This window comes from Chelmon rostratus, chromosome 4 (assembly GCF_017976325.1).
Source record: "Chelmon rostratus isolate fCheRos1 chromosome 4, fCheRos1.pri, whole genome shotgun sequence".
NCBI classification, from domain to species: Eukaryota; Metazoa; Chordata; class Actinopteri; order Chaetodontiformes; family Chaetodontidae; genus Chelmon; species Chelmon rostratus.
In genome coordinates, this window is record NC_055661.1 from 4033618 (window position 1) to 4058790 (window position 25173).

Genomic DNA, 25173 nt, shown 5'->3' on the forward strand with positions numbered 1-25173 from the left:
CGTGTTGAACAGGCATGTGTTTCACTGAAAGAAATGGCAGACATGACAAACTGACATTCATTCTAACTTTCTTTATATTTGAAGCAGTTGAATCCCGTCGTTGTGCAGCTTAAATCTCTGAAACTCCAGTCTGGTTCCAGTTCTCGGGCTGAGGCTTGCAATGGTGGCAGGACCAAAAGTTTAAAAACCTTTCAATTTATTTCTTCCTCTGAAAAGCTAGAAAACAATATATTGTATATCATATTCAGTTGTTTTGACACTTATCCTTAAAATGAAATATAATTTACATAAAATTCTTACTTTACTGCCAATTATGAGCATATTGCATGTTCTTAACATTAACAGTTTGTATCTACATATGACAAAAAAGACAAAGCTACTGAGAAATATGGTCTAATAACAGGTGGAGCCACAGTGGCAGTTATTTATTGACATATTACTATAATGCAAAAACAATGCATATCATGCATTAATACAAAAAAAAAGGCCTGTGAATTATGCTGTTCATGGTGAATGGTTCAATGGTTTAGACATGGTTTTGTTTGAAAAAGTTGGATGTGAAGCAGAATGCAATCTGCAGAATGAAATTATCTGCAGACCATACAGGTCGACAGCTGTTCCCAGTGGGCTCAATATTAGAAAAGTTTTTCATCAGATCTAAGACAAAACATGTCCATAAGCATCAGAAACAATTGCCCTCTGACTCTGACAGAACTGGATGTTGGCGCTGTCTGTTTCCATTTTCATAATCTGCTTTTCCTTAGCATGCTTGGAAGCATGCACTCATTTTTAGCAGTGACAACAGCTTTAAATGCAATGTGATGCATGGCTGCTTATCACACACTTTAATTAATGTGACAATTCTAATCCATTCTATGCTGGGACAATAAAGTCATAATAATATTATTGTGCGTGTCCCCAGTAATGTGCCTGTCACATGACATCTTGACAGCAATACAGCAACAGGAATGCAAATATGTGTAGAAAAAAATGCTGCAACCAACCTGCTGCTGATGTGCATCTTGCTGATGCTGGTGTATAACTGCATGTTTCATCCTTTATCCTACTCTAATGGGAATGTCTATGTAATTCTTCTTCTTGGGTTACCTTCAAGACAGACAAAACTGTCCATCTCTTGTACCACAAGCCATTTTTTAGCAAGAAACACACCATACACAATTTTACTAGACCCAAGAGTGAGAAGTGGCTAACAGTAATGATTTGTCACCATTACTCAAGATTGGTGTAACAGGAACAGTTTATCGACAGTTTAATGTTAACTTTGTTGTGAGTTAACGCTGTGCCACATGTTGACTCATTTTAAAGTGAACCTAAATAAATAATCAAAACACATTATTAGGAAACTATTTTTAACTATTTAATATTTTTGATTGCAAGAAGGGATGACTACATGTGATTTCTGCTGGACTTCAAATTTGTAGCTGTAGTGAAACCTGCACATCTGAATACACACAGCTGGGTGTGCCGGCCGGTGTACACACAATGATCTGTAGCATAGTGCATTGTGAAGTTCTGCAGTGCACGGGGTGTGGAGCATGCAGCAACTGCTAGATGGTACAGCGCACAAATCGCTTTTATCCTAGTGAAGTTACTCTTCAAGATTTACTGGTGAGTGAGCCCATAAGGCCGTTCTTTACTGCATTTGAAGCTCTGGAAAGTGAGACACCTTAACTGACCAACTGCTCGTCACTTCCCCTGGATTCTTGGCTCCAAAGAATCACCAAGTCCTATCTCCATTTTGCTCGTGTTAATTATTTTACAGAGTGGAGAGCTGGGCTGCTTTGATGCCAGAAGATGTCTTTCTTTCTCTCTCTTTGCATGAATACTCTAGTGAGCCCTGTCTTCTCTTACTCCCACTCTGCTCTCTCTCTATTAGTCACTCCCTCAATCTGCCCTGAAGTGCTGTTGCAAGTCCCACTAAAGCCAATTAAAGGAGCTAGAAACAAATTTATAATTTGGCAAAATGGCACTTAAATTGAAATTGTTAAAAGATGTATGCGAATCTAAACCCCACTGATGAGTTCATGCTCTTCTCCTTCTCCTCAAGGGGATGCAGAGAGTATGTGCCCACTCATGCCCAAATAGCTGCTGTGCACTCATATCAACATACATGCACGCAAACGCACGGTAATGAACTCATTCAGGCACACACAAGTGAGTTTACATACTTAATAACACAAGGCTACATGACAGACATGTGGCTGCATGTGCATTTTTTCACATCACAGCACGCGCACTCTCACATGCTGTAGGCTGAGCTGGCAGGTATAGCGCTCTAACTTTTAAACCCCACGTCTGATGAATTATTAAAGCAAAACATAATGCAGCTCTACTCCAATGGTGTCAAGAAACACCATTGGATGAATACAGCAAAAACAGCCCAAGGCTTCTTTACTGCGATAACACAAGTGTACTTCTACTCTGTTTTCGTTATTACCTTCATGCTTTTTATTCTCTTCATGCTCTCTGTTCTTGTACAGTGGCCACTGTAGCTGTCTTCTCCAACGCACACTCTCACAACACTGCTGAAGATGCAGAGGATAAAAAATTGATTGGCATTACGATTTAATCAATAGACGGACATGAAATTGTGATGTGGCTTCTCCCGGGGTGCAGCTGATGGAGAGGAGTTAGATGTTCGAGCGAAAAGGGAAACGCCTTGGAGACCCAAAGATACGGGCCAACACACACACACACACACACACACACACACACACACACACACAGAGAGAGAGAGAGGCCCGGCTGTAAACTGCATGGGTAGAGTCAGTGTGTGTGCTGTCATTTAAAATAAAGTATTTCTACTGGGAGTCAAAAAGAGGGGTTATCAGACTCAGATGATTGGCAGGCAGGGGAGAGGTGAGGTTTTCATTGTGTTTGCTGTGGATTAAAGAAGAATGTGAGCGAGATCTCTCTCCCCCAAGACCCGATCTGTGTGCATGGATTATGTGTGTGTGCGGGTGCATGTCCTCTTACAGCCTCCATTGCTGTCACATCTGATCACAGCCCATCAAACTGACTGAAAGCTGAGCTGACAGAACTGTTTAATAAACACAGACACGCCAGACACAGACACAAAGGTAGAAAACTTTAAAGAGACACAATATGATCAGCTCTCCTCATTTATATACTGATTATTGGAGACCTTCTGCCACACCTAGGGGGGTTTATGGATGTATATAATATAAGAAACCAAGGAAGACGACGGTATCTAGCCTAAAGGACTATTTAAACCGCGGGAGAATTTGGAATATTGGTCACTTTTTCATATCTTGAGTAAAGACGTCGAATCGAGCATTGTTTAATAAGCCGGTCTGGCTGAACCCTTGTGACACGAAGCACCATTCTTGTCACATAGCAACCTTGACAGCTGCAGTTGACAACCAGCTAGTAGCTGTGTCAAGGCTGTACTTAAGGGCCTGCAGACACCCTGTTATTCCAATTCTTTCACACTTTGTGTTGTAAAGAGCATTATAAATCAAATAAACAATGTATCTGACAATTAAATATTTTAATGAATTGATTCAATATGAGCTGAAGAAGCTCATTCTCTCTCTCTCTTTTTCCTACCTGGCTGACTGTTCTCCTCCTGGTCATCCACTGCTGTACTTGGCACTGGTGTGTGTTATGTCACCATGACATCTAACAAAGAATAAGGACACCGGTTGCCCCTGGCATGATCGAGCAGACCTGGACGTCCCCGACTTCTCTGTTTAGCTTGGTGGCTAGATTGAAGCGCGAAAATCTTCTGCTCTCGCCGTTCTCCTGGGCTGGAGAACTTAAAGTCAAAGATCAAAGTTCAACATGGTAGTTCCGGTACCCACGCCACCTCTGACACCATGTAATGTCTGCTTGACATCTAACTAAGTAGAAGGACACTCACAGCAGTGTTCTGCTGTTCTGCAACATGACAAAACATACAGCCTGGTTTTTTCCAGCTAAGTATTTTGGCATGTGTGCTGGTGCCTTGTGGATCAAATGTCCACATGTAGTGTACATGTGTCGTTTGTAGTGAGGACCTCATTGTTTTGGTATAATGGCACCCAGTTTTGCTGTTTTGGCTCACTATTCTCATCAGCATCATCTCCAGCTGCAGCAAGCAGCTGTTTTCAGAAAACAAAGCTCAGTGTTGTCCTCTTCCTGCCAAGGACTGAATGACAGTCAGACAGAGTTGGTGACTATCTGGTGAACATATGGCCAAAATACTGATTGTAAAACTGGTAGTCTAGTGTGTAACCGGTTATTTACTATATGCCACTGCACTATTTTTTCCAGTACAACAACACAAATGCATGTCAGACTTGTTTAATCTACTGACCATCTTGTCCATTGCAAAGTTGAGCCACATGCTTGTATTGCACTCAGAATCGACTGGACTTGAGGGTATAGCATGACTTGTAAAGACTGTTTGCAATGATATAATCTCTATTTCTCTGCAAGCCAGTTCACCAGCCGGTGTTTTCTGATTCTGATTGATTAGACCTCTGCTCAGGCTGAATTTGAGGGGCCTCTGCTGGAAATTATGTGAGGTCAAATTCATGGTTTTGTGTAGTTTTGCACTGCTTCTTTTTGCCTTTTTAATGTTTTTTTACCTCTTGGATCAAATGACTTTTCCTCTTTCGATTAAAAAAAGTCACATTTTCTTTGATTTGATGTCAGTCAAGCACAGTCCCGAGGAAAGGTCTAATTAGGCAACAAGTAAAAACACCCGTATGTGTGGACCATGGCCTTTAACAAGTCTATGCATTCCTTGTTAATGTCTGTGTAACAGTTGTTGAATGTGCTTAAGTTATGTTTGTGGTGTAGCACATTTCATTTTAGTCGTGCACAAGTTGTTAGTTGCCACTTATGGTGCAATAAGCTTGTAGCTCTCTGAGTCAGTACATGTGTTAGCATTGACAAGTGCTAATGTGAAGCGTTATGTAGAGCAAATGATCCACCAGGGACACAAGGATGATTTTGTTGTCTGTGTTCTCATCACTTCAAATCTGGGACAGTCTCCCAAAACCTGCTGTATTCTTCACTTCCTTTTGCAGTGCATACTTCAGTTGACTCTGCGTCGCTCTTTGAGTTAGCGGCAGCACCATATGTTTCCTGGGAGCACAAAGAACATTTGATTCTTTTAATGTCACTCTCCACTCTCTACTTTCTCTGATGGCTTTCCACCTTTCCTTCTCTCTCATTTCTCACGACCTCTCCCTTCCCTTTTGCCTTTGCGTATTTCTTCTCCTCATCTCGCCCTTCTTCCTCTGCTTTTCTCCTTCACTGTTTCTACATCTATCGCCACCTCCACCCATCTTCTTCCTTATCTTTTTCTCCGCTTCATCTTCTTCACCTCCTTCCTTCATTTCCCTTCTCTCATCAGTTGTCCATGCCGTTTCCTTGTGTTTCTCCTTCCACCACCCTCCCTACCTCCTCCTCCTCTCTTTTCAGGTCAAGTGATTCCTGACCTCTATGTATTACAGAAACCCTCCCTCACACAGCGGTGGCATATGGGACATGAATATTCATTCAGGGCTCTATGGGCCGAGCATGCTATGCGCGCGGTCTGGTTATTATACTTTTCCTCGGTTTCTGTCGTTTTTGTGATGTCTGTATGAAAACAGGTGTTGCCGTTTGAATGCGCTAACATTAGGACGTGTAAGGATTCTGCGTAGGTTGATTTATTCAGAAAGGCCGGCTATTGTTTTGCTGACACACACCTCCAAACCCCAGTGAGACGAGCTTTTATACAAACACAGCAATATGGAACCACTTGGCCTGGAAGCTGTGCAGCGAGAATCAATGTAGAGTGACACACTGAAGGGCACGGCAGCAAAACTATGAACATCCAGTTTCCACAAAGCACAGACAGAAAACACGAGAGAAATGCAATCTGCACATTGCAAATGTCAGCCTGTGTGTGTGTGTGTGTGTGTGTGTGTGTGGGTGGGTGGGTGCGTGTTTGTGTGTGTGCGTTCATCGCACCTTAAGGTCAATAAAAGGTCAAATTTAAATGTTACAAGAGAAAACATACCAACATCCCCATCAAAACATTTTAGCATTGTTGAAGTTCAGTAACACAGAGCACATAAAGGACTAACACAGTGTATTGGTAGATGTGTAATATTCAAATTTCAAATAATTAGCAAATAAATAACCCTGAATATCACTGAAATTTTATTTTGTTTGTTCCAGACACCGATTAAGTAACAACCAGCTTCCTTTTCTTATTTCACCATGCATAAACTTTGGAGATTTGCTATTAACTTGCTGCACTGCCTTGTGTCATAGGGCTTGAAATTGGCTTTTAGATACTCATTTCAAAGTTACAGCTGCTCTAAATTTCCACTAGCAATAGTGCTTTCCTTGAGAGCGACTAATAACATCATTCACTGCATTCAACATGTTTATTAGTAAAAATAAGACACAATATTTCAAATCTGTGCCATGCCGTTTCAGTGAGCTCTTCAATGCAAACAGCATATCTATCAATGAATCTAAGTAATATAATTTCTTTAGACAGAGACACAGAAATGCGTTTTCATCACATTACTGTGGTGCTCATGTAAATGCCACTAAACGTAACTAAGATTGACTGAGTTTGTAGAGGCTTGTAGTCAGTTATTGTTTGGAAACCTTGCCACTAGCGCATGGTGTGTCTTATTGTCAGTGAAGTGGCTGTTGAGCTCCTGCCCATACAGCCTCTTCTGATTCCCCGGGGACAGATTATTCTTTGGCAGTCTGCATGCTGCAGTGTCTACAGATCTGAGCGCAGCAGTCTTTCGTGAACGATGTGAACAGTCACATCGCACTTGTTGATATAGCCTGTAACATCCTCCGTATATCCTTGCAAGTCAGTGACGTTGTCATATGTTGCTGCCACATCGAAGATGTCCCGCTGTGTGATCTGAAAGCAGCCCTGCAGGGCTGGAATTGCATCCTGTGGCCACGTTCTGACTTCTGAGTACTGGCTGCTCTCATTTCACCCGAGGTTTGTATGCTGGAGTTAGCATGACAGTCAGGTGATCAGAGTTGCCAATGAGAGGGGTCTGCTTTATAGATGTTCTTGATGTGTGTTGAGACCACGTCGGCCTCTTGGCACCAGGATTTGTTCATGTAAATGGCCCCGGAACTTTACGGGGCCAGGAAGCTACTCTGTCCACTCTATGGACTGTTAGCCCATCCAGCTGAATCGCAGTGTCCATGATGTGTCACTCAGCTGGGAAGCTCTCAAAAGTCTGATAAAAGCCTTTTTGCTGTGCACAGAATGAACATTAGCAGATTGTGATTTGGAAATGCCAGTTTGTTTGAGTTAGCGGTTAGCCTCGCACTCCCTGGCTTGCTCCTCGTTTGCATCCTGTCGCGCCACTTCTGATGTTTCCTCTCCGTTGCCGATTTAGCTCTCCCAGCCAGCGTTTATCACAACAATCTTTATTGCGATTGTCCAAAAAAAGTGGCGCTCATAGACATAATTGACACTGGACACTGCATAGTCGATGCTAGGAGAGGCTGCACAAGCGGCTGTCAGTTTGTCACCACCACTTTATTTGTCACTTAAGTAAAACAAAGTAGAGACCACCAGCAAAATAATGTAATGTAATGTAATGTATGTATGTATTGTACAAATTTTCTTGTTATTAAGTTGTATTGTAGCAATGAAACTACAAGACAGTAATGTACTGTCAATTCTATCGTGTATACGTGCATAAACAACAAATTGCACATACATCCATGTGTACAGCTCATGTAGAGAGAATCGTTGGTATGGTGAGTGTAAATGAGAGCTAAAGAGCCTCTCATGTCATTCATAGCTACCATTTGGGAGCATTATGGCTGAATGACAGCGATGCTGAGCAAAAGGCTGGTGGATAAAAGCTGTGGCCACATTAAATCAGAATTGTGTGTGTTTCTGAAAGCACAGTCAAACACGCTAAAATGTCTGCGACAGTCACACACCTGCTGCAGAGCTTGAACCCCACCAGGCGCTTGCGCCTACCCTGTAAACCAACACAAGCTGGAACTATCCTCCATCCAGGAATTACCACAGATGGGTGAGCCTGCAGGGCTACAGGCAGCTACGTACAGTGACTGTGTAAAACTTGAAAATAGACGGAGTGCAAGTAAGTGTTGAAGTCAATGTGAAAAGCTTAAACTGCACTGTTGACTAGATTTAGTAAGACATGAGCTAATTATGCATTTACTAATGAAATGAGCAGATTACAAAGCATTTAACAAGAGCATTATGATCCAGTGGAGAATAAATATTTCAGAGTGTATCGCTCAAACAAATTTAATAAAAATTGTTTTTATGGGCCAGTTTGTAAAATGAATACAAAAAGTATCTGTTAATAAATTTGCTTGGTATTTTAAATACTCTAATTTTGCTTTCTTACTGTAATTGATTCATGTATTTTTTGTGGACTAATTCAGTGCAGCTTCCTCATAGTTTTGTGGTGTGGCCAGCTTTTCTCTGTGGCAGTTTCAATAAAAGACTGTGGTTCACTGAGTATTTTGCCCTCTCTGCTAACCTTTCTTTTTAACACGCTTTTGCATCTCACATCTCCTCTTCAGACAGACAATTTTCAAATGCAGAAGTGACCTTTGCATTCAGTGGAATGAGCCCTCATCACACTTATGTTCGCTCCTCCTGTTATTTCTGCAATCTTCCTTTAAATGCATGCATAAATGCAACAAAGCAGAAAGGTGTGCTTCGGACATGCAAAGTGCACTTTAGATGAGTGGAAAACTATGCCTTCTGCTTCTTTGATAAATAACACTTTAAAGGAAATAGTAAATGTTGCCCTCAGTCTCTGCAGTTACACACACATGCACACACGCATGCATGTAGACTGCATGCTCCTGCTCTCTGTAATAAACACAAGCTGTACTGTACAACAATCTGTCAATCTGCTGTTGTCTATTTTTGTCTATATTGTTTTTTGACCCCTCATGAAGCACAAACACACACACACACACACACACAGACACGACCATCTGCTGCTGTAATGAGGCTGAGTGCCGCCATTTGCAGTATCAATCTTCCAGGCTGCATATGTCATGCAATGCCTTGCCGAGACAGCAGGCGGGGGTTGGGTGTGGGGGGGCCTTTATGGTTGCCAAAGTGTGAATTAATTAGCACCATGTCTGAGGGTTCTCATTCACATCTCACCAATACGTCACGCTCTATGATCTAACAAGGCCTCGAGCAGATAAAAAGCACAGTCTAGAAGTCACTCTCTGGCACCTCCTGAACTCGTCCTCCAGCTGAGAGCTGAGTCTGGAAATGAGCTTCTTCTTGGAGTTGTTTTTATTTTTTTTTCTCTTGGCAGGGTAGTCCTTGACATGAAGATAAAAGCAAAACATACATACTGTCGCACAGCTTTTCCTGGGACTGAGGGTTTTTGACACATTCATGTGAAGATGATAGCGATTGTAGAAACTGTTGTTTGACAGGTGAGATGTTTTCACATCCATCTGTATTTCTCCTGCACTGTTGTCACACTCAATCGTGGGTAATGGAGGTTTTACTCTGTGTTTATCCAATTAAAGCTTTGCCAATTATGTATGTTCATAATTGCTTGTCTCTGGGAGAAATAATTTTTCTTTGATTTTGTTCCGTGTCAGTAAAATCAAGATACACACACACACACACGCATGCACGCATACACACACACACAGTGTTTGGAGAGTAGTACTGCCGATGGGACCATCTGTTATTAAAGCTCAGGCTCATTGAAGCAGGGAAAAGATAGCTTCCAGAAACCAGCTCATTGCATGTCTTGTGTCTGTAAATATTAGCCCTGGCACTGGCCATGGGTGCTGGCTGTGTATGAGTTCTTGCATGAACAGCAGTGTGTGTGAAGGTTTTTTGTATTCATGACTATAAAGTCACAGCAGTCATATCTGGGAGATGCAGTGTTGAATTGGCTGTGCACAAATAATGTCTTAAAAGCCATAAAAGACAAGGTTTACACATGTGTTTGCTCTCATTTAGATAACTACTAAGTAATTCATGCAAAGTGACTGAGCTAGTGAAGGAAACTCATGGCCTGACCGCTATTTACAGAGCGTAAGCTGTTATTTAACTTAATCGACCAACACGCATCTAACATGTGAAGGATGTATTTTCAGAATGAAAAATAAAATGGTTTGGCAAAGCATTAAATAACCTATGCAGTGGTTCCTACCACCTCAATCCTGGACCCTTTCAGCCCTCAAGACTGTAAAGAAATGATGTGGGCCATTCATTTTATCCACAGCTCCCCACTATGAGAGCAGGCACGATTAAAACTATGACCTGCAAAAGCCCCACTGCACATAGGAATTTCTAGGTAGATAGATAGATAGATAGATAGATAGATAGATAGATAGATAGATAGATAGATAGATAGACACCAGTTTAATGTGAGCTCATGTAGTAATATCCTTTATCCAGTCATGCTCCTTTCATACCCAATCATGATGCTATCACCTGTTACCAATCAACCTATTTACCTGTGGAATGATCCAAACAGGTGTTTTTGGAGCGTTCCACAACTTTCCCAGTCTTTTGTTGCTCCTGTCACAACTTGTTTGAAATGTCGCTGCATCAAATTCAGAATAAGCAGATATTTACAAAAATCAATGAAGCTGATGAGGTCAAACATTAAATATATTGACTTTGTGCTGTTTCAGCTCTCTTTCTGTAATGGTTGTAGACAGATGACAGACTGCTGGAAACCTTGCTTGTATTAAAACACTGCCTGGATGTAATTATGAATTGTCTAACCTCTCCTACACATACAGCATCAAGTGTAAATAGAGAAGTGTGTCTAAAGAACTCTTTTTCCATTTGAGCTGGTCACTGTGTCAGATTAGGGCAATCAGCGAGGCACAGTCTCTCACTAGCCTTTATCAAGTGTTTTAGGCGCCTCATCTATACTGTATCAAAACAGTCGTTACTAAAACTACTAACAAGCAGGGCCCAATCAACGACTCTCAATAAAAACTAAGTATGCATATATTGACGAGCCAGGCAGGAAATGTGTGCAACACATCAATGAATCAGAATTAGTAGTGGCTGTCACCTGGAGCAGCTGGTAAAAGCTGTGATAAATGTAGAATAGCATTTGTTTATGAAAGCCAATTAGAATTATTCAAAATAATTCAGCCTCTTGGCAAAAAGAAAGGTAGTACGTGTGTGGCCGCGAGCGTCGCGGCTGAGTCGGCTGGGTGGCATCGGAGGCAGGGAAGCAGACGATGTTGCTGCTGCAGGGGTGTGAGGTGAAGACTCAGCCGCTGAAGTTGATGTTAAAGCTGAGACAGGAGATCTTTGTCCCAGTAAACAAAAAAATCCGCTTTGCGTGTTCCCTGACTTCCTTTTATACAGCGAGGAGATTCACGAAGTTTTTGTCCAATCCACTGACAGGTTGTCCCCGAGGAGGTGGCCTGTCTGAGCGCCATCATGGCAGGTTGACAGTTCCCTTAAATAATTGCACCTCATTCCTAAACAACCACAATCAATAAAGATCTGAGGTTTTGATGCCATGACACTAAACATGCCAAATTTATCTGTATCTATTACGGTTACCCATGTATGATTGATCATACGTTAAGTTGGATATAAGTGCTAGCAAACTTGTCAGATGGTCGAGAATACAGAAGTAGATGTTCAAACAGTCAGAACAGTAATAATGTAATTGCACTGCAACATTTCTATATGAATGTTTTAACAAGGTAGAGGAAAGAGGGAATTCATGAGGAAGAGGTTTCAGTGTCAAAAGAATCCCTTTGTCTGGGAGGAAGGGAGGGTAATGTGTTCAGGCACACTATTTTAATATTAAGTCCCATTTCAGTCGTGTTGACTATTTTCATTTCAATCCCATTTTGAGAAACTGTTCCATTCTTCTGTATGACAAAGTTTGATGAAGAAGTTCTGGAGTTTATGATCGTGCACGGCAGAGCAGCCGTTTCCTGTTGGGAAAGAGTCTGGATGATTTCAAACATGGTCGCCTTGGGCCATCATGAGCATCCTGTTGGTCCTCTGTCTGGTCTTCTGTCTCCAGGAAAGCTTTTGTTCATCCTAAATGTGAATAGCAGTCTGTGTTTTGTTGTGTGGCTGAAAGCAGCTAAATGGTCTGACAGTTGATTCACGGCTGTGGGAGCTGGGGGGGGGGGTTGGTGTGTGTCGGTCAATGTTAACTGTCTGTGTGTTCTGCCAGAGAAATATCCTTCATTCCACTACGTTCACCAGCTAGCTGCTAACTTTGTCTGTCTGAAGTTGAGTGCTGGGCAGGGTGTTTCCAGTGGTTTCACCAGATCTTATTTTACTGCAAACAGCCGGCTGCTGACTAAACTAAAACAGAACCTGAGGCCCTTAAAACCAAAACAATGACCTAAAAGACAATAAAGCGTGGTATAAAGGTTAGGAGAACTGCAGAGTCGGGAGATCATCTTTGACCAGAAGTTGATCCATTGCACATCCGTTACACATGGTTACCTCACAGCATTAGATCAGACTTTATTGGGGGGTGCAAACAGCAAATGGAGGTGCAAATAAGAACAATAACATGCAAAATAAGTAAGTAAGAGTTTATGTGACCTGCAGTAGTGGATTTGGATGATGCACATAATAGCTATACATTGGATTGTACAGCCTGACAGCGGAGGAAGAAATGAATGAATGAGCATCACTGTCTGTGTGAAGTAATGCATTACACTACTTTTGCATTACTTTCACCAAAATAACTGGAGAAGTACAATTAGCATACATGACGGTTTGTAATAATGCTGTCAATCCCAAAGTCTCAGCATAGCCGGGTTTCTATGGCAATGTTATCTTACCTTGCACATGGTTTTGACAGGAATTTTGCTCACAGGCTTTATCAGACCTGTTTTTCACTTACATCCCGAGCAACAGATACGCTCTTATTTGAATCTATTTTGTAGAATTGTATCTTTGTAGAAAAACAGGAAGCTCTCACTGAAAATCAGTCCAGACTTTGTGTGGCTTTCAGGCCATCCGCTCATTCACTGTCCTGTTTCAGATCTGTGTGAGGAATTCATTACTGTCTGCCATGTGATCTTTTTTATACCTTCACTATACTATCAAAGTCAAAGCATTTTCAAACTGAGTACATCAGGACTAATAAATACTCCCATACAGATTAAATGCAATGATTGGCAACAGAAGCTGCACTTCCAAAAGAACAAGATCCCCAGATTTTCTCCCAGTTCAGGGATGTTTTGAAACAACAAACTGAAGACCGCTTTCAGAACTGTTTCTTTTTTGTTTTCTTCCACAGAGATTCAATGTACATTTTCTTGAAATAACAAGAGTGTCTACCCTGGCTACTTTTCTCTGGCAAATCTAATTACCCACATTGCTACAAAAACGCTTGAACCTTGAACTGCGAATGTTGAGGAAAGCTCTTCTTTGGCACAGGAGCGTGGCTTCGTCTTGCCTAGAGGCAGCAGACGGCTCATTGTCACAACAGCAGCGTAGCCGGCAGCTGAACCCCAGTTCAACTCCAACACAGCTATTTTTTTTATTCCCTCTGCTCAGAGGCCCTGAGCTGACTTCATCCCTGCTGCAATCGGTATCTCGCCAAATCATGTTTTGGAGTGGGAGAAAAAGCAGAGTTATCATTGCCCCCTCAGCTGTGGGAGCCACTGGAACTACAGTATCATAAAATGTGATGCTGGGAAAATGATAAGTAATCACTTAAAGGTGCAATGTGTACGATATGGCCGGAATTGGGGATAGCAATGTAGGTCTCTTTGTTGTTTGGTCCAAACTGAAACATCTCAAGAACTATTGGATGGGCTTCCATGTCTTTGGTGATCCCTTACCTTTAGTGCCATGATAAGGTCAAAATTGTAATTTGACCAATAATTTCATTGATGACCAAATACCTGCAAAACTAATGATATTCCCATCAGCCCCTGCCAGAAAACATTTGGCATTTAGTGCTAATTAGGAAATGTTAGCATGTTAACAGGCTAAACGAAGATGGGTAATAAGGTAAGCATTATACCTGCTAAACATCAGCTTGTTAGCTTTGTCATTGTGAGCATGTTAGCGTGCTGATGTTAGTATTTGTTTCAAAGCACCATTGAGCCTAAGTAGGCCACAGTCTCACAGATCTTGATGTTTATCAGCCAGGTCCTGCAGTAGTGTGATGATGGTGCAGGAAGGACTCAGCTGATACAAGCCTGAGTTAAAGAGAACTTTATTAACAAGCAGTATCAGATCAGATGCCACCTGAAAGAGCTTCAGTGTCAGATCAGAAAACTCTGCCCTTAACATACAGACAACACAATATATAGCATGGCGTTTTGTCTAACTCTACCCATATCTTTCCTGTCTCAAAGGCCAGATCATGTTCTTGGCATTGTCCCACTGAGGAACGCTCTCCTTTGCAACAATCTATGTCTATGTAATCTATAGAAAAAGTCTTAATAGCCCCTCAAACATCTTCTATCTTTCCTGATCTGACTCTTACGTGGCCCTGCGTGGCCTTGCATACCACAGCTGAAAGTGGTCTACCTTCCCAACATCAGTTTACCTCTGATCATGCTTAATCTGACATATATTTGATATTTGATTGCTCTGATCACATACCTCAAGCTCCAAACAAACCCATCAGCTCTCGGTCGTATTACATTTTATGTCCAGCTTGAGTGCTGAACATTCACTGATGCAGCAGTTCTTTGTATTAATATTTAGTTTTTCATGCAAGTTGAACTGTGGTAGCCGCTCATGCTAACTGCTCAGGCGTTGCACACGTTCACACACACTGGAATTGGAAATACCTTTTCCTTTGCGCCAGATGATTTCCCCTAGTGACCTGCTGTATCAACACTGTGTTTAAAACAGGAACTATAAGGCTTCAGTAACGTCAGTTAGTAATAGCAGCTGTGCAGATATTTACCCATGTGAAAATATTTTGGCGCTTGTACCACCGTATTGCTTTAGAAGCTACGCATGTGTAGTGCAATGTTTGTTTATGCGCTCGAGCTCAACGTGAAAAGAGAAACTGAACACCACCCCTCCTGCTCCTATTGTACTTTACCATGCTGCATCTATTCATGTGCTGTTGTTACATAACTTAACTACATAGTTTATGGTTTATTCATGAGGCCTATTTTGGCCCAGAGAACTGGGCGTCCTGAATCAGAGGAGAATCTCTCCATCTTTCCACGGGCCTCGGGGGGAAAGCGGTCAGGCATGCGAACGAGACGGCAGACTTGGACAGAATTACCACTTCACTGAGCGAGAGAAAGAGGAAATGATCTCTGTCACCTGCTCGGCCTCTTCCATCCACCCATCTGACCATCATCATTTCATTCTGTCGCCTGCCTCGTCTGTGCACACGCGCCTGTGGGGACGCGTGTCGATGTGTGTGTTTAAGAGCCGCGCTGCTCGGGATGCAATGCTGCCACTCTGGATGTCTACATGCATGCATTTATGAAACCGGCACTGCAAATGATGCTACCAATCTGAATAGGACAGGAGTTGGCTGAGAGGCTGTGCCAGTTGTGCGTCACTGAGGATGCTCTGTAGCTTCTCTGTGTGCGTATGAGGCAGAGAGAGAGGGAAGCTAAGGTAGCTAGCATGTCACAGGAGAGCCCTCTGCTGTTTGAAGTACCAACCACTCAACGTGCTGAGTCTTCCAGGTTAGATCTCAGCTGCACAGTAAGTCTGTCCGTCGCCTGTTTCTCCGTGTGTGTGGTGGTCATCACAATTCTGAATCAGTAGTTGCCTAGTTGTTTACACTTACGCAGTGTGTGTTTTGTTCATTTTTTTCCCTCACACATAGAATATTATCACAATATCAGATACATTTATTCCCCTTCTCTCTGACTCTGTCTGTCCTGAATAACAAGTGAATGTAGATTTTGGCTGAAAGGCTCCTCGCTTTAAGCAACAGGAAAGGAACAGGGGAGAGTAAACAGCCCCTCACCACTGCATGAACTCTTTCAGGAACCGATGAACTTATGCTGTGTTTCTGCCATTTCCAGTCTTGTTTTCCACCTCGACAACATCCGCTAAGACACTAAAGTTTATGTAATAAAATGTAATAGAATAAATAGTAGGAGCTCTGATCCAAACCAAGCCAAACAGTGTTGTCACACACAGCTGATTTAACCTCCGACTCGTGTTGACCATGAATTCAGTTTGCTTGAAATTTAGTTGTGTTTTGCTTCGAGAACGAAAGAGGAGCCAGAAAAAAACAAACAGAGCATGAGGAGGAAACTAAACTGTGCAAGGACGGTGAGAAAGTCCAGAGTGGACAGTGGCACGGGCAGCACATATTAAAACACCAAGATCATTTTGGCAAAGGTCAACTCAGTGGATGATTTTTTCATAATGTCAACATATTAAAAATGTATGTAACAACATGCTTCAGTCCAGCGAATGTTAAAGTGACATTCAGACGTGTGTCTGAGTACATGAAAGCTGATATCGATTCACAGACAAACACTCGTGGAGATTTCAGGCTCTTCTTGACAAAGAAGAAACGCTTCTGTAGTCAGCCTAATCCTGTCCTCAATTTTATCCTCTATCTGTCTTTTTTGTGCTAATAATTAGCTTACCTAAGCTAAGTCCTTTTCTGTGTGCCAAAGAAGGAAGGACTGAAACATGGGCACATGGGTTTGCTAGCCGAGGCCAGCTCTGTCCTCACACACCCACTAGAGAACACTAATATTAGATCCTTTACATTTCAAGACTTGGCGGCCCAAAATGCACTATGAAGATGTAGGCCTCTGCCACAGTATATCGTGTATAAATACATTTGTAAACCTTATTTTTTTCTCTGGATTCGTCTTACATTAATATACAATGACAAATATTTTTTGTGTGCACTGAAAAATATTTATGTGGAGAGAGTCATTTATATACAGTATAAATCCTCTGCACATTCATCCATGCAGAGACTGATCTGACTCCATACCCACATTGCAACAGTAAAATGATCTCTACCATTGACCCCAGTGATTATTTTTTAAAGGTCTAAGACCCTATGAATTTCAGACATTTCAAGATTCCTTCTTAAAGGAAACACACATTGACACTGGTTGGCTGTGTTCAACACATACATTAATCACAGCAAAGACACATGTAATGAGAGTAATTTAGATGTCCTTCAGCTAGCTCGATCAGTGGCTGTACACAAGCCAGTGAATCCATTAGATCACTGTTCAGAGGTGAATACCTGCTGTGACCTGCTTGGATCTGTCTACTAAATCATTTTTTTTTAATATGTGGAGCTGTTGACACATGAAAACAATATATACATATCAATAAAATACAGCGTTTCTGCCTGTACGAGGAGGTTTTTGATGCAGGTGTATAATATTGACCAACCTGGTGTGTACAGGAGGGCTGCTCCAGAGCTTGGAGGTCACCCTGGGTCTTGACAGTTAGTAAGCAGTCAATAAGCTCTGACATTTGGTCCTTGGCCATGTGAATATATACATAAATAAGTAATTCTTCCGCCGTCCGTCCTCTATGCCAGCTGAATTCACAGAGATAGTGACGGCAGCTGAATGGTGTTTCATCCCTGAAATGTAGCTTTGACAGATGGCACTGATTTCATTATAATCTAAAGCAGAGCTTCTCAAAGTCCGGACCTCGGTCTGCTTCCGGACCAACGGCAAGTCAATCCACATCCGGCCCATGTAGTCACATCCAGCCTGCCAAAGCTTCCCATCCAGCACGCAGAAAATGGATGAATTCAGAAAATGCTCTGTCTAATCTCACATTACTCAGCATTGGAAGAGGCCCAGTCCGTCCTGAGAGCGATTGTTGATTAGCTCCCCAACCCCTGGCAACAAGCCAAAAAGTCTACAATTCATAGCTCACCCGCTCTTCAGAAATGAATACTCGCAGAGCCTCGCAAAGCTTGTCTATTACATGCAAGAATCACCACTTGGGTTTGTTTTTGCATTGGCAAAATACTAGTATTTTGAGTATTTTTTCTTTGTTTCCTGGGATCCTGAAGAAGAGTTTTTGTTGAGATCAGGACTCATTTATTGGAAGATGAACTGTGGGTTTTGTGTGGAGCTCTGACTGCCTCCTTGGTGGAGGTCTGAGAGCGTTTTCTAGTTCAGTATCTAGTATCTATTATGGATTTTCTATGTCTGTTCACACTGATAGAGGCTCATAAAAATAACATTAGTTTTGTAAGAAAGTTAAAATATGAAACATTAATAGGCTAATTAGACCTAAATAAATAAAAATGTTGTATTTGAAAGTCCAGCCCTCACAGTGTGCGGAGCGCCCTCTCACACCTCGTGTTGTGAATAAGCTACAATACATTATGAAGTGTTACATGTTCGATTAAGAATTAACTTGTCTATTGATGAATGTACAGTGTAGCTGGAGATCATTCACAGTGATCCTGTCCCCGGACAAATGTGGTTAATGTGGCTTATTTCCCTGTTGTTGACATTGTTGTCATGGAGACATCACCTGCTGGAGACAGTGTTGTGTGTTGCTGCTGCTGAGTTCACACATTAATGTTACAGCTCCAGATACAGAATGTGTCTCCTTTTCTCTAGAGCACAATAACTAGTGTAACCTCAGCTGTAAGTCTGTCTGAGTCAGAAATAAATCTGGACTAACTGTCTGAGCGTTCTGCGTGTGATATTAATTAATTGATTAAATGCTGTTTTGTTATCACCAATCGTTCCAGACCTCTGAATGAATACCAGCTGTGAACCTTTGAGTGACAGGTTTTTGAAGCCCTGATCTATAATGTCAGGTCAGGAGAGGGCACGAGGAGAGGAGGCCAAGAAAAGAGGAAACATGAGAAGAGATGTTCGTGCTGGTTTGTTCTATCTTCCACTCCACTCCAACTGTCATATTTCTTTAGTTTGGATTGTCTTTTACTTTCTGTTATGTCACAGCCTCTTTTCTGCCTTTCTTCCTCCATCATTATCTCACGCCATCGCTCCCTCCCCCCTCTCGCTGCCTTTTTCTCTCCGTCCTCTGCCTTGGAAAGAGACGATCCAGAAATAAGGCCATAAATAAGAAATCAACGGCCTTTTCTGTCCCACCACATTACAGGCTTTTGATGTATGCTTTCTGCAGTAGTATTACTCACCAGCCTCAAATCAATGCTCTAATCTTTCCCCCTGCCAGATTGATTTCAGTGGCAGTGACAACAGCGCAGAGAGATGCTGAACACATCCGTACACTGTACACAGCCATTTCCCAAATACTAGCAAAGCAGTGTTATATAGGGACAGCTGCTTAGGTAGGTTCATTTAGATGCCAGCCATCACGTAGTGTAGGCACGGAGGTGTGAAAGCACAGTGCACTGGATTTCCAGTTTTTGTGTCTTTAAATCTCTTAAACCTGACCAGTCCATTCTTAAAAACCATGGACAAACATAGTGGAAATTTATAGTATTTTGAATTGTGATCAAGCTCCTGAATTGCATGTTTTCATTTCAGAAAAGATTTATAGGCAACTAGTGGGAGACTCAATACAAACCAGGGTATTAGATCAGTGGCTCTCAACCTTTTTTGGCTGTATTACCCCCTTTCTCTGACTTCTCAGTCCAACTTCTTCTTAACCCAATGACTATTTTCTTAGAAAGCAGCAGGAGCATTAAACATTAACGTGATTACCAGGTATAGAGAGCACTCAGAGAGGACCTACCTACACTACATATGACCTCTGAAATTCAGGTTTTAGTCATAAAAAACTTTGCCATTTAAATCGATAATTTTTCTACAGTGCTATCAAATTTTGCGAGATCATTTAGAGGAAGCTTTGAAAATGGGGTGGCCATGTCTATAATTTGGAAACAAATTTGGATTTTGGCACTACTGGGTCCTCAAAGCATCAAAATTGAATTACTTGTCCCTTGGCCTAACGCCTAAGTGTCTAGCAAATGCTATCTGCCTCCACTTCATGTTTTAGGTTTTGTTCTTTCTTGTCGGTTTTGGGGACATACCTGCTGGTTACCGTTTCCTGCACAAAAAGTAGATTCATTTATGACAAAAAAAGAGGAAGATGCCACTTTTCTTCCATAGACTTTATTAATCTCCAAAGAGAACTGTAAATTTCTCTAAATGGCTTCAGTTTTTACACCAAGATATTACACATTCATCCGACAACAATATGTTGTTGTTGACAAGCTGCATGTAGTATCTGTGAGAGGCTTGAGTGAGCGCTGGTGCTGTTTCCTCACCTGACCCTGTAGTGGGGTTGCTGGCAGTCTGCCTTTCACTCTGTCCAGTTTTGGTCAGGCTGACCTCCAACACATTCAACCTGTGAGGGCCTGGAGAGTGTGTGTGTGTGTGTGTGTGCGTGTGTGTGTGTGTGTGTGCATGTGTGTGTGCATGTGTGTGTGCGTGCATTTGTGTGTGTGATGTATGCCCATGAGTGGATGAACTGGGTACTGAGGTTATCATCCAAGAGTCTACTCAACTGGAGACAGACTTGAGGTTCACTGGCCAGGAATGAGCTAAGTCAGGTGGAACACACACAGGCACACGCACAGACACACACGCACAGACACACACACACAGACACACACACACAGATAACTGACCTTTACTTTCCCTGCTGTTCTTCGGCTATGGAGCAAAAGGCCCTTCTGTGTTTTCTTTGTTTTATTTTGTTTCAGGAAAGGAAAGTTAGGTACCTTTTTTAATGTGTAAAAATTATATATATATTTGTGTGTGTGTGTGTGTGTGTGTGTGTATTTAGAAAACTCTACATTATGTCTTTCTTAGCACACAGGACTGAAATGCTCAGCTCTGATTGGTCAAATGCCAAAATTCTGGCAAGTTTATTTTTTTGAGGGACCACCGGCTACCGTGCCATAGCAACATGACTTCCCACCAAAAATGATGTGTCCATTCCATTTTGTGGAAACTAAGAGGGCCAGCTAGCATTAGCAGTCACTCTGCCAACTGACCAGTCAGTCAAGACTCATAGCAACAAGTAGTAACATCAGCACTCACATAACCCCGCAACACCAAACTCTCACACACACAGCGCTAGTTGTCGATAATGATAATGATCCATGGCTGTACAGCACTCTGTACAACACTGTTCTGTCTAAACTCTTCTTCTCCACCTGTTTTCCCGTTTTCTTCAAATCCTCAACTATGGCAAGTTATGTAGGTCAACATTACAGAGAATATATATCCCACAGTATTACCCCCCTTTTACCCTCTCTCAGCCCTATGATTTGGATAATGTCATGGAGTAGCTTATAAGGAGCCCTGAAATCATTAGATATTGTCAGTGGTACCAAGACTTCACTTCTCCTTGAGAACACTAGTTTGAAAATAGATTAAAAACAAGCGACATCGAATGAAAGCAGGAGGTTATGGTCAATGTGCTCTTTACTACTTTTTCTGTATGTTGTAGGATGCTGATAAAGATGATTCCATCTATAATGTGGCACTGAAAAATTAAATTGTCTTGCAATACAGCGAGCTGTGAATTTCCTGTGAGAATGTGAGTCAAAGTGTAGAAGAAGAGCTGTGATTCTGTAGCAGGAGAGAACAGTGAACTGCAGTGATGTTATACTCCAATGAAAACCCAAGTCGAAGCCATGCCTAGTCCTCTACCTGCTAAGAGTGGCCAAATCAGTGCCACTGTTTGCATTAAGATGACAGGCACTTCACTGTGAGAGCACAGCCAGACAGACACTCTGCGATTTGGACGATGCTCCTCATTATGACGTGCCAGCGCGAGTGGAGATCTGCATAAATGTTTGCTCACACTGCAGCCAAAGTTGTCCCGGTTATTTATTTTTTTCCCACACATCACAGCTGTTGTCAAATCAGTATGAAAAGCAAAAGGTTGCGCGGAGTCTCAGATTTTCAATTTACAATCTGGACCACAAAGGTGTGCGGTGCATAATCAGAGCTGACGCCTGTGACGGCGAGGACGACAAGACACAACACGAATCGACTGATTGGCTCCATCTGCTTAAGTACCGATCATAATCCAAACGCACGGAACTGAAAGCTTGTGGAAAACAAGCAGAAGTGCAGGCATGTAAATGGACATTTATTTTGAAAATTGCCATCAGTTCATAATGCCTCAAAATATGGGTTACATCCTCGAAGGAGAAGAGTCACCGAGTAGTGATTGAAATTGTGCCTGGATGGTACAGCTGTGATATCAACACAGTGTGCCAGACCCTGAAGGAGGGAAAACAACCAACCTGTTAAGAGGTGCGCTGAATTATCATGAACGAGAAAATAATGGCACAAAATGACAAGGGAGGAAAATGCTGATGCGCTAAGCTAATGAAAGAATATTTTAAAAAATCTGCATTCAAGACGTTCAGGTGAGGTGAAATAAGAGCAGACTCAGGCAGCGATGAAATCAATAAAGGCAAAGCAGACATGAAAGCATAAGAAAAATGACCATCCAAAAAGCACACAAAACAGATACAGGATAGATTTGTTTGCTCCACAGTGGGTTTTTTAAGTTTGACAAAATAAAGTCTGCAGTATAGAGCTGCTCAGAGTGGTGTAAGCTGGCTCTATATTCTCAAAGTGAAGAACACGTTGTTAATGTTAAGACCTTGGTCCCACCATCTGTTGTTGAAGAGAGCTGCAGAGTTCTCCTGAGTGACGGGCAGAGGCAGCCACAGCACACTTCCTACAGTCTGGAAATGTATGATGAAGCTTTAATGCAGCAATGACATGTCGCCTTTGGAGGCCTGCTATTAGCTGTGATTGAGGAAGATTAGTGGCTAGACATGAGTGCAATCCAACACTCGAAGGTCACAGCAATCAGTACTTTGTAATCACTGCTAAACTTTGCTAAAAGTTACTTTAAACTTCTTTATACAAAGTTTCCAAATCCCTTTTTTCCCCACAAGTCAAAGTTAAGGCCATTTCTTGTAAGTTTTGAATGTACGTCCATACATCCCCCGTGTACTTACCAGACTTTCCCTGGAGATTTCAAACACGTTGCTTTATCTTCATTATCTGACTCTGCCCAGTTGTCATTACTGACAGCTCAGGAAAAGGCTAGTAAGAAGAGCTCCAGTCAAGGTTTTACTATTCCTGCAGTCAAGAATGAGTTTTTATGTTCAACTCTTACCGTTTAGTTTTTAGGGCTGGATAAAGAAATTTACAGAGCTGTTATTGTGGTGACAGCCACGCACGAAATATCAAAAAGCAACTACATCTGTCTTAAGACGTGAGCCACTGTCAATCTATGAAAAAAATCTGTGAAACTCAGTAAGCACTAAATCCTGTGGATTCCTCGGCTCTTCATTACAAAGTGTATCATACCCACATGCACCCATACCCTGTTCTGTGACGCTGGACTCACATGATACATGAACGCAGTTTTTCAATTTAAACAACTTCACCCGAATGTCTTTGGGCTGTGTTTCTGCAGATGACAGCAGAAGCCATCCTGCGGCTGGTCAACGATCCCGTGCTGCCGTTCTACCCTCTGGACATTGCCCTGGATGTTCAAAACAAACTCAAAGGTAACTCTGATGGTGACGCAGTGATGGTGATGGTAATATGCAGTGTTAGAATTTGCTGGAAGTCATTTAATTAGGTATTTGCGTTGAGATTGAGATCTCTCTTCAAGAGAAACCTGAGAACAAGAAACAATCATAATCAGACAACCATCTTACAAAACCACGAATAAGGCTGGATGACCACAATCGTTGAGGTGAAACCAAATACATGAGATGATAAAGCTTTGAAATTTTCAAGTGCAATGAACACATGTCATTTGAGGGCATTTTCAGTTTCATGTAAACTTTAGTACATCTGTATGGAACACAGAAGGTTACGGGGGTATTGGATCGTTTTAGGCAGTTTCAACAGGAGAGATTTATGGATAATTATTTGATTTGATTTGATTTTTGGATTTGAGTCACACGTTGAATATGAATGCTGCTGTCAAGCCAGACAGTCATAGATGGTGCGCCACCTTGGACTTGAAAGCTCTAAAATGTGTTCAGAGTGGTTTTGAGATTTGGAGTTTTCAGTATCTTTGTTTTCCAAATCGCAAAAATGATATGAGGGACAAGTCTCTTTCATACAGACACCCTAAGTGCATACTACAAGTACGACATCAAAATCAAATCAAAGTTGTAATTGGGGTTTTTGTGAACAAGTCAAATGCATTCGACCTTCTAACTCTTCTAAAAACTTTCTGCTTGGAATTATAAGGCTGCATCTTGCAAAGAAGCTATGATTTTCAAGGAACACAAATAGCTTACTCATAATTTGTTTTAAAACATGAAATTTGTGAGGTTTTGTTTTATTTCAGGAACATTGACTGTAATGTTCCAAGTAAAGGGAAAAAATGGGTGGATAAATGAAATTAGTATTTGTGTTATGTAATTCGGATCCCATCAGTTCAAATGTAGAGTAATGATGTTTAAGGCTTAATATTTCTCAAATTCATGACACTAAGACTTTTCTTTGTTGTCGTGGCAGCAGGATTATTCTCTGTGTCTGCAGTCAGAGTGCTCATGGTCTTACAGTATTTACAGTAATAGAATAAAGCAGATAAACGTACCAAATAACTGACAGCAACCTATTTCATTCATTAAATAAAGAAAATACAGGATAGAGTCTTTGATAATGGAAACTCCATTTCTTCATTATGCCTCACCTGAGACATAGTCTTAACTGCACAGATGGCAATGACTTCTAAAATATCAATATCAATCAATAGCATCTGCTTTTGAAAGTATGTTTAGGCCAATATATAATATATTTGTGGTCCTATAAGCTGTGTTGATACTTCAGATGCAGGGGGCCCACAGTCAAATTTGAGGTGCATCTAGAGCAGGCCAGGGATATTGTACTGTAGAGCAGGGGAATGACATATCAGAACATTTTTGTCCTCAATTAGACACAGATTGTCAATACGTTTACACGCTGCATTAAGCAAAGTGGTCCTCAAAGTTACATATAGTGATTTACATATTTATCACCCAAAGAGTGCAAATTCCACAGTAAGAAGAATGCAGCACTTTAGTCAAGGTCTGAATTAAACCCCGTGTAAATCTACATACCCAAATATTCAGCAGTTAGCATGCTGCATGACCTCTCAGGCTTTCTGAACCAAAATCAGCTTATTCAGTCACAGTCTCAGAGCGTGCAAACGCTCTGTCCTTGAATATTAAGATGACCTTTGAAAGAGGATGCACAGCAGAGGCTTTGACA

At 41.7% G+C, this 25173-nt stretch overlaps 1 protein-coding gene across 1 annotated transcript in view; it reads left to right on the plus strand.

The window, feature by feature from the left end:
- Positions 1 to 25173, plus strand: part of LOC121606000 (inactive N-acetylated-alpha-linked acidic dipeptidase-like protein 2) — a 472539-nt gene that overhangs the window by 416573 nt on the left and 30793 nt on the right. Inside the window, exon 15 of the mRNA XM_041936153.1 lies at positions 23378 to 23471. Within this exon, the coding sequence (XP_041792087.1) occupies positions 23378 to 23471 (94 nt within the window). The remainder of the gene's footprint in view (positions 1 to 23377; positions 23472 to 25173) is intronic.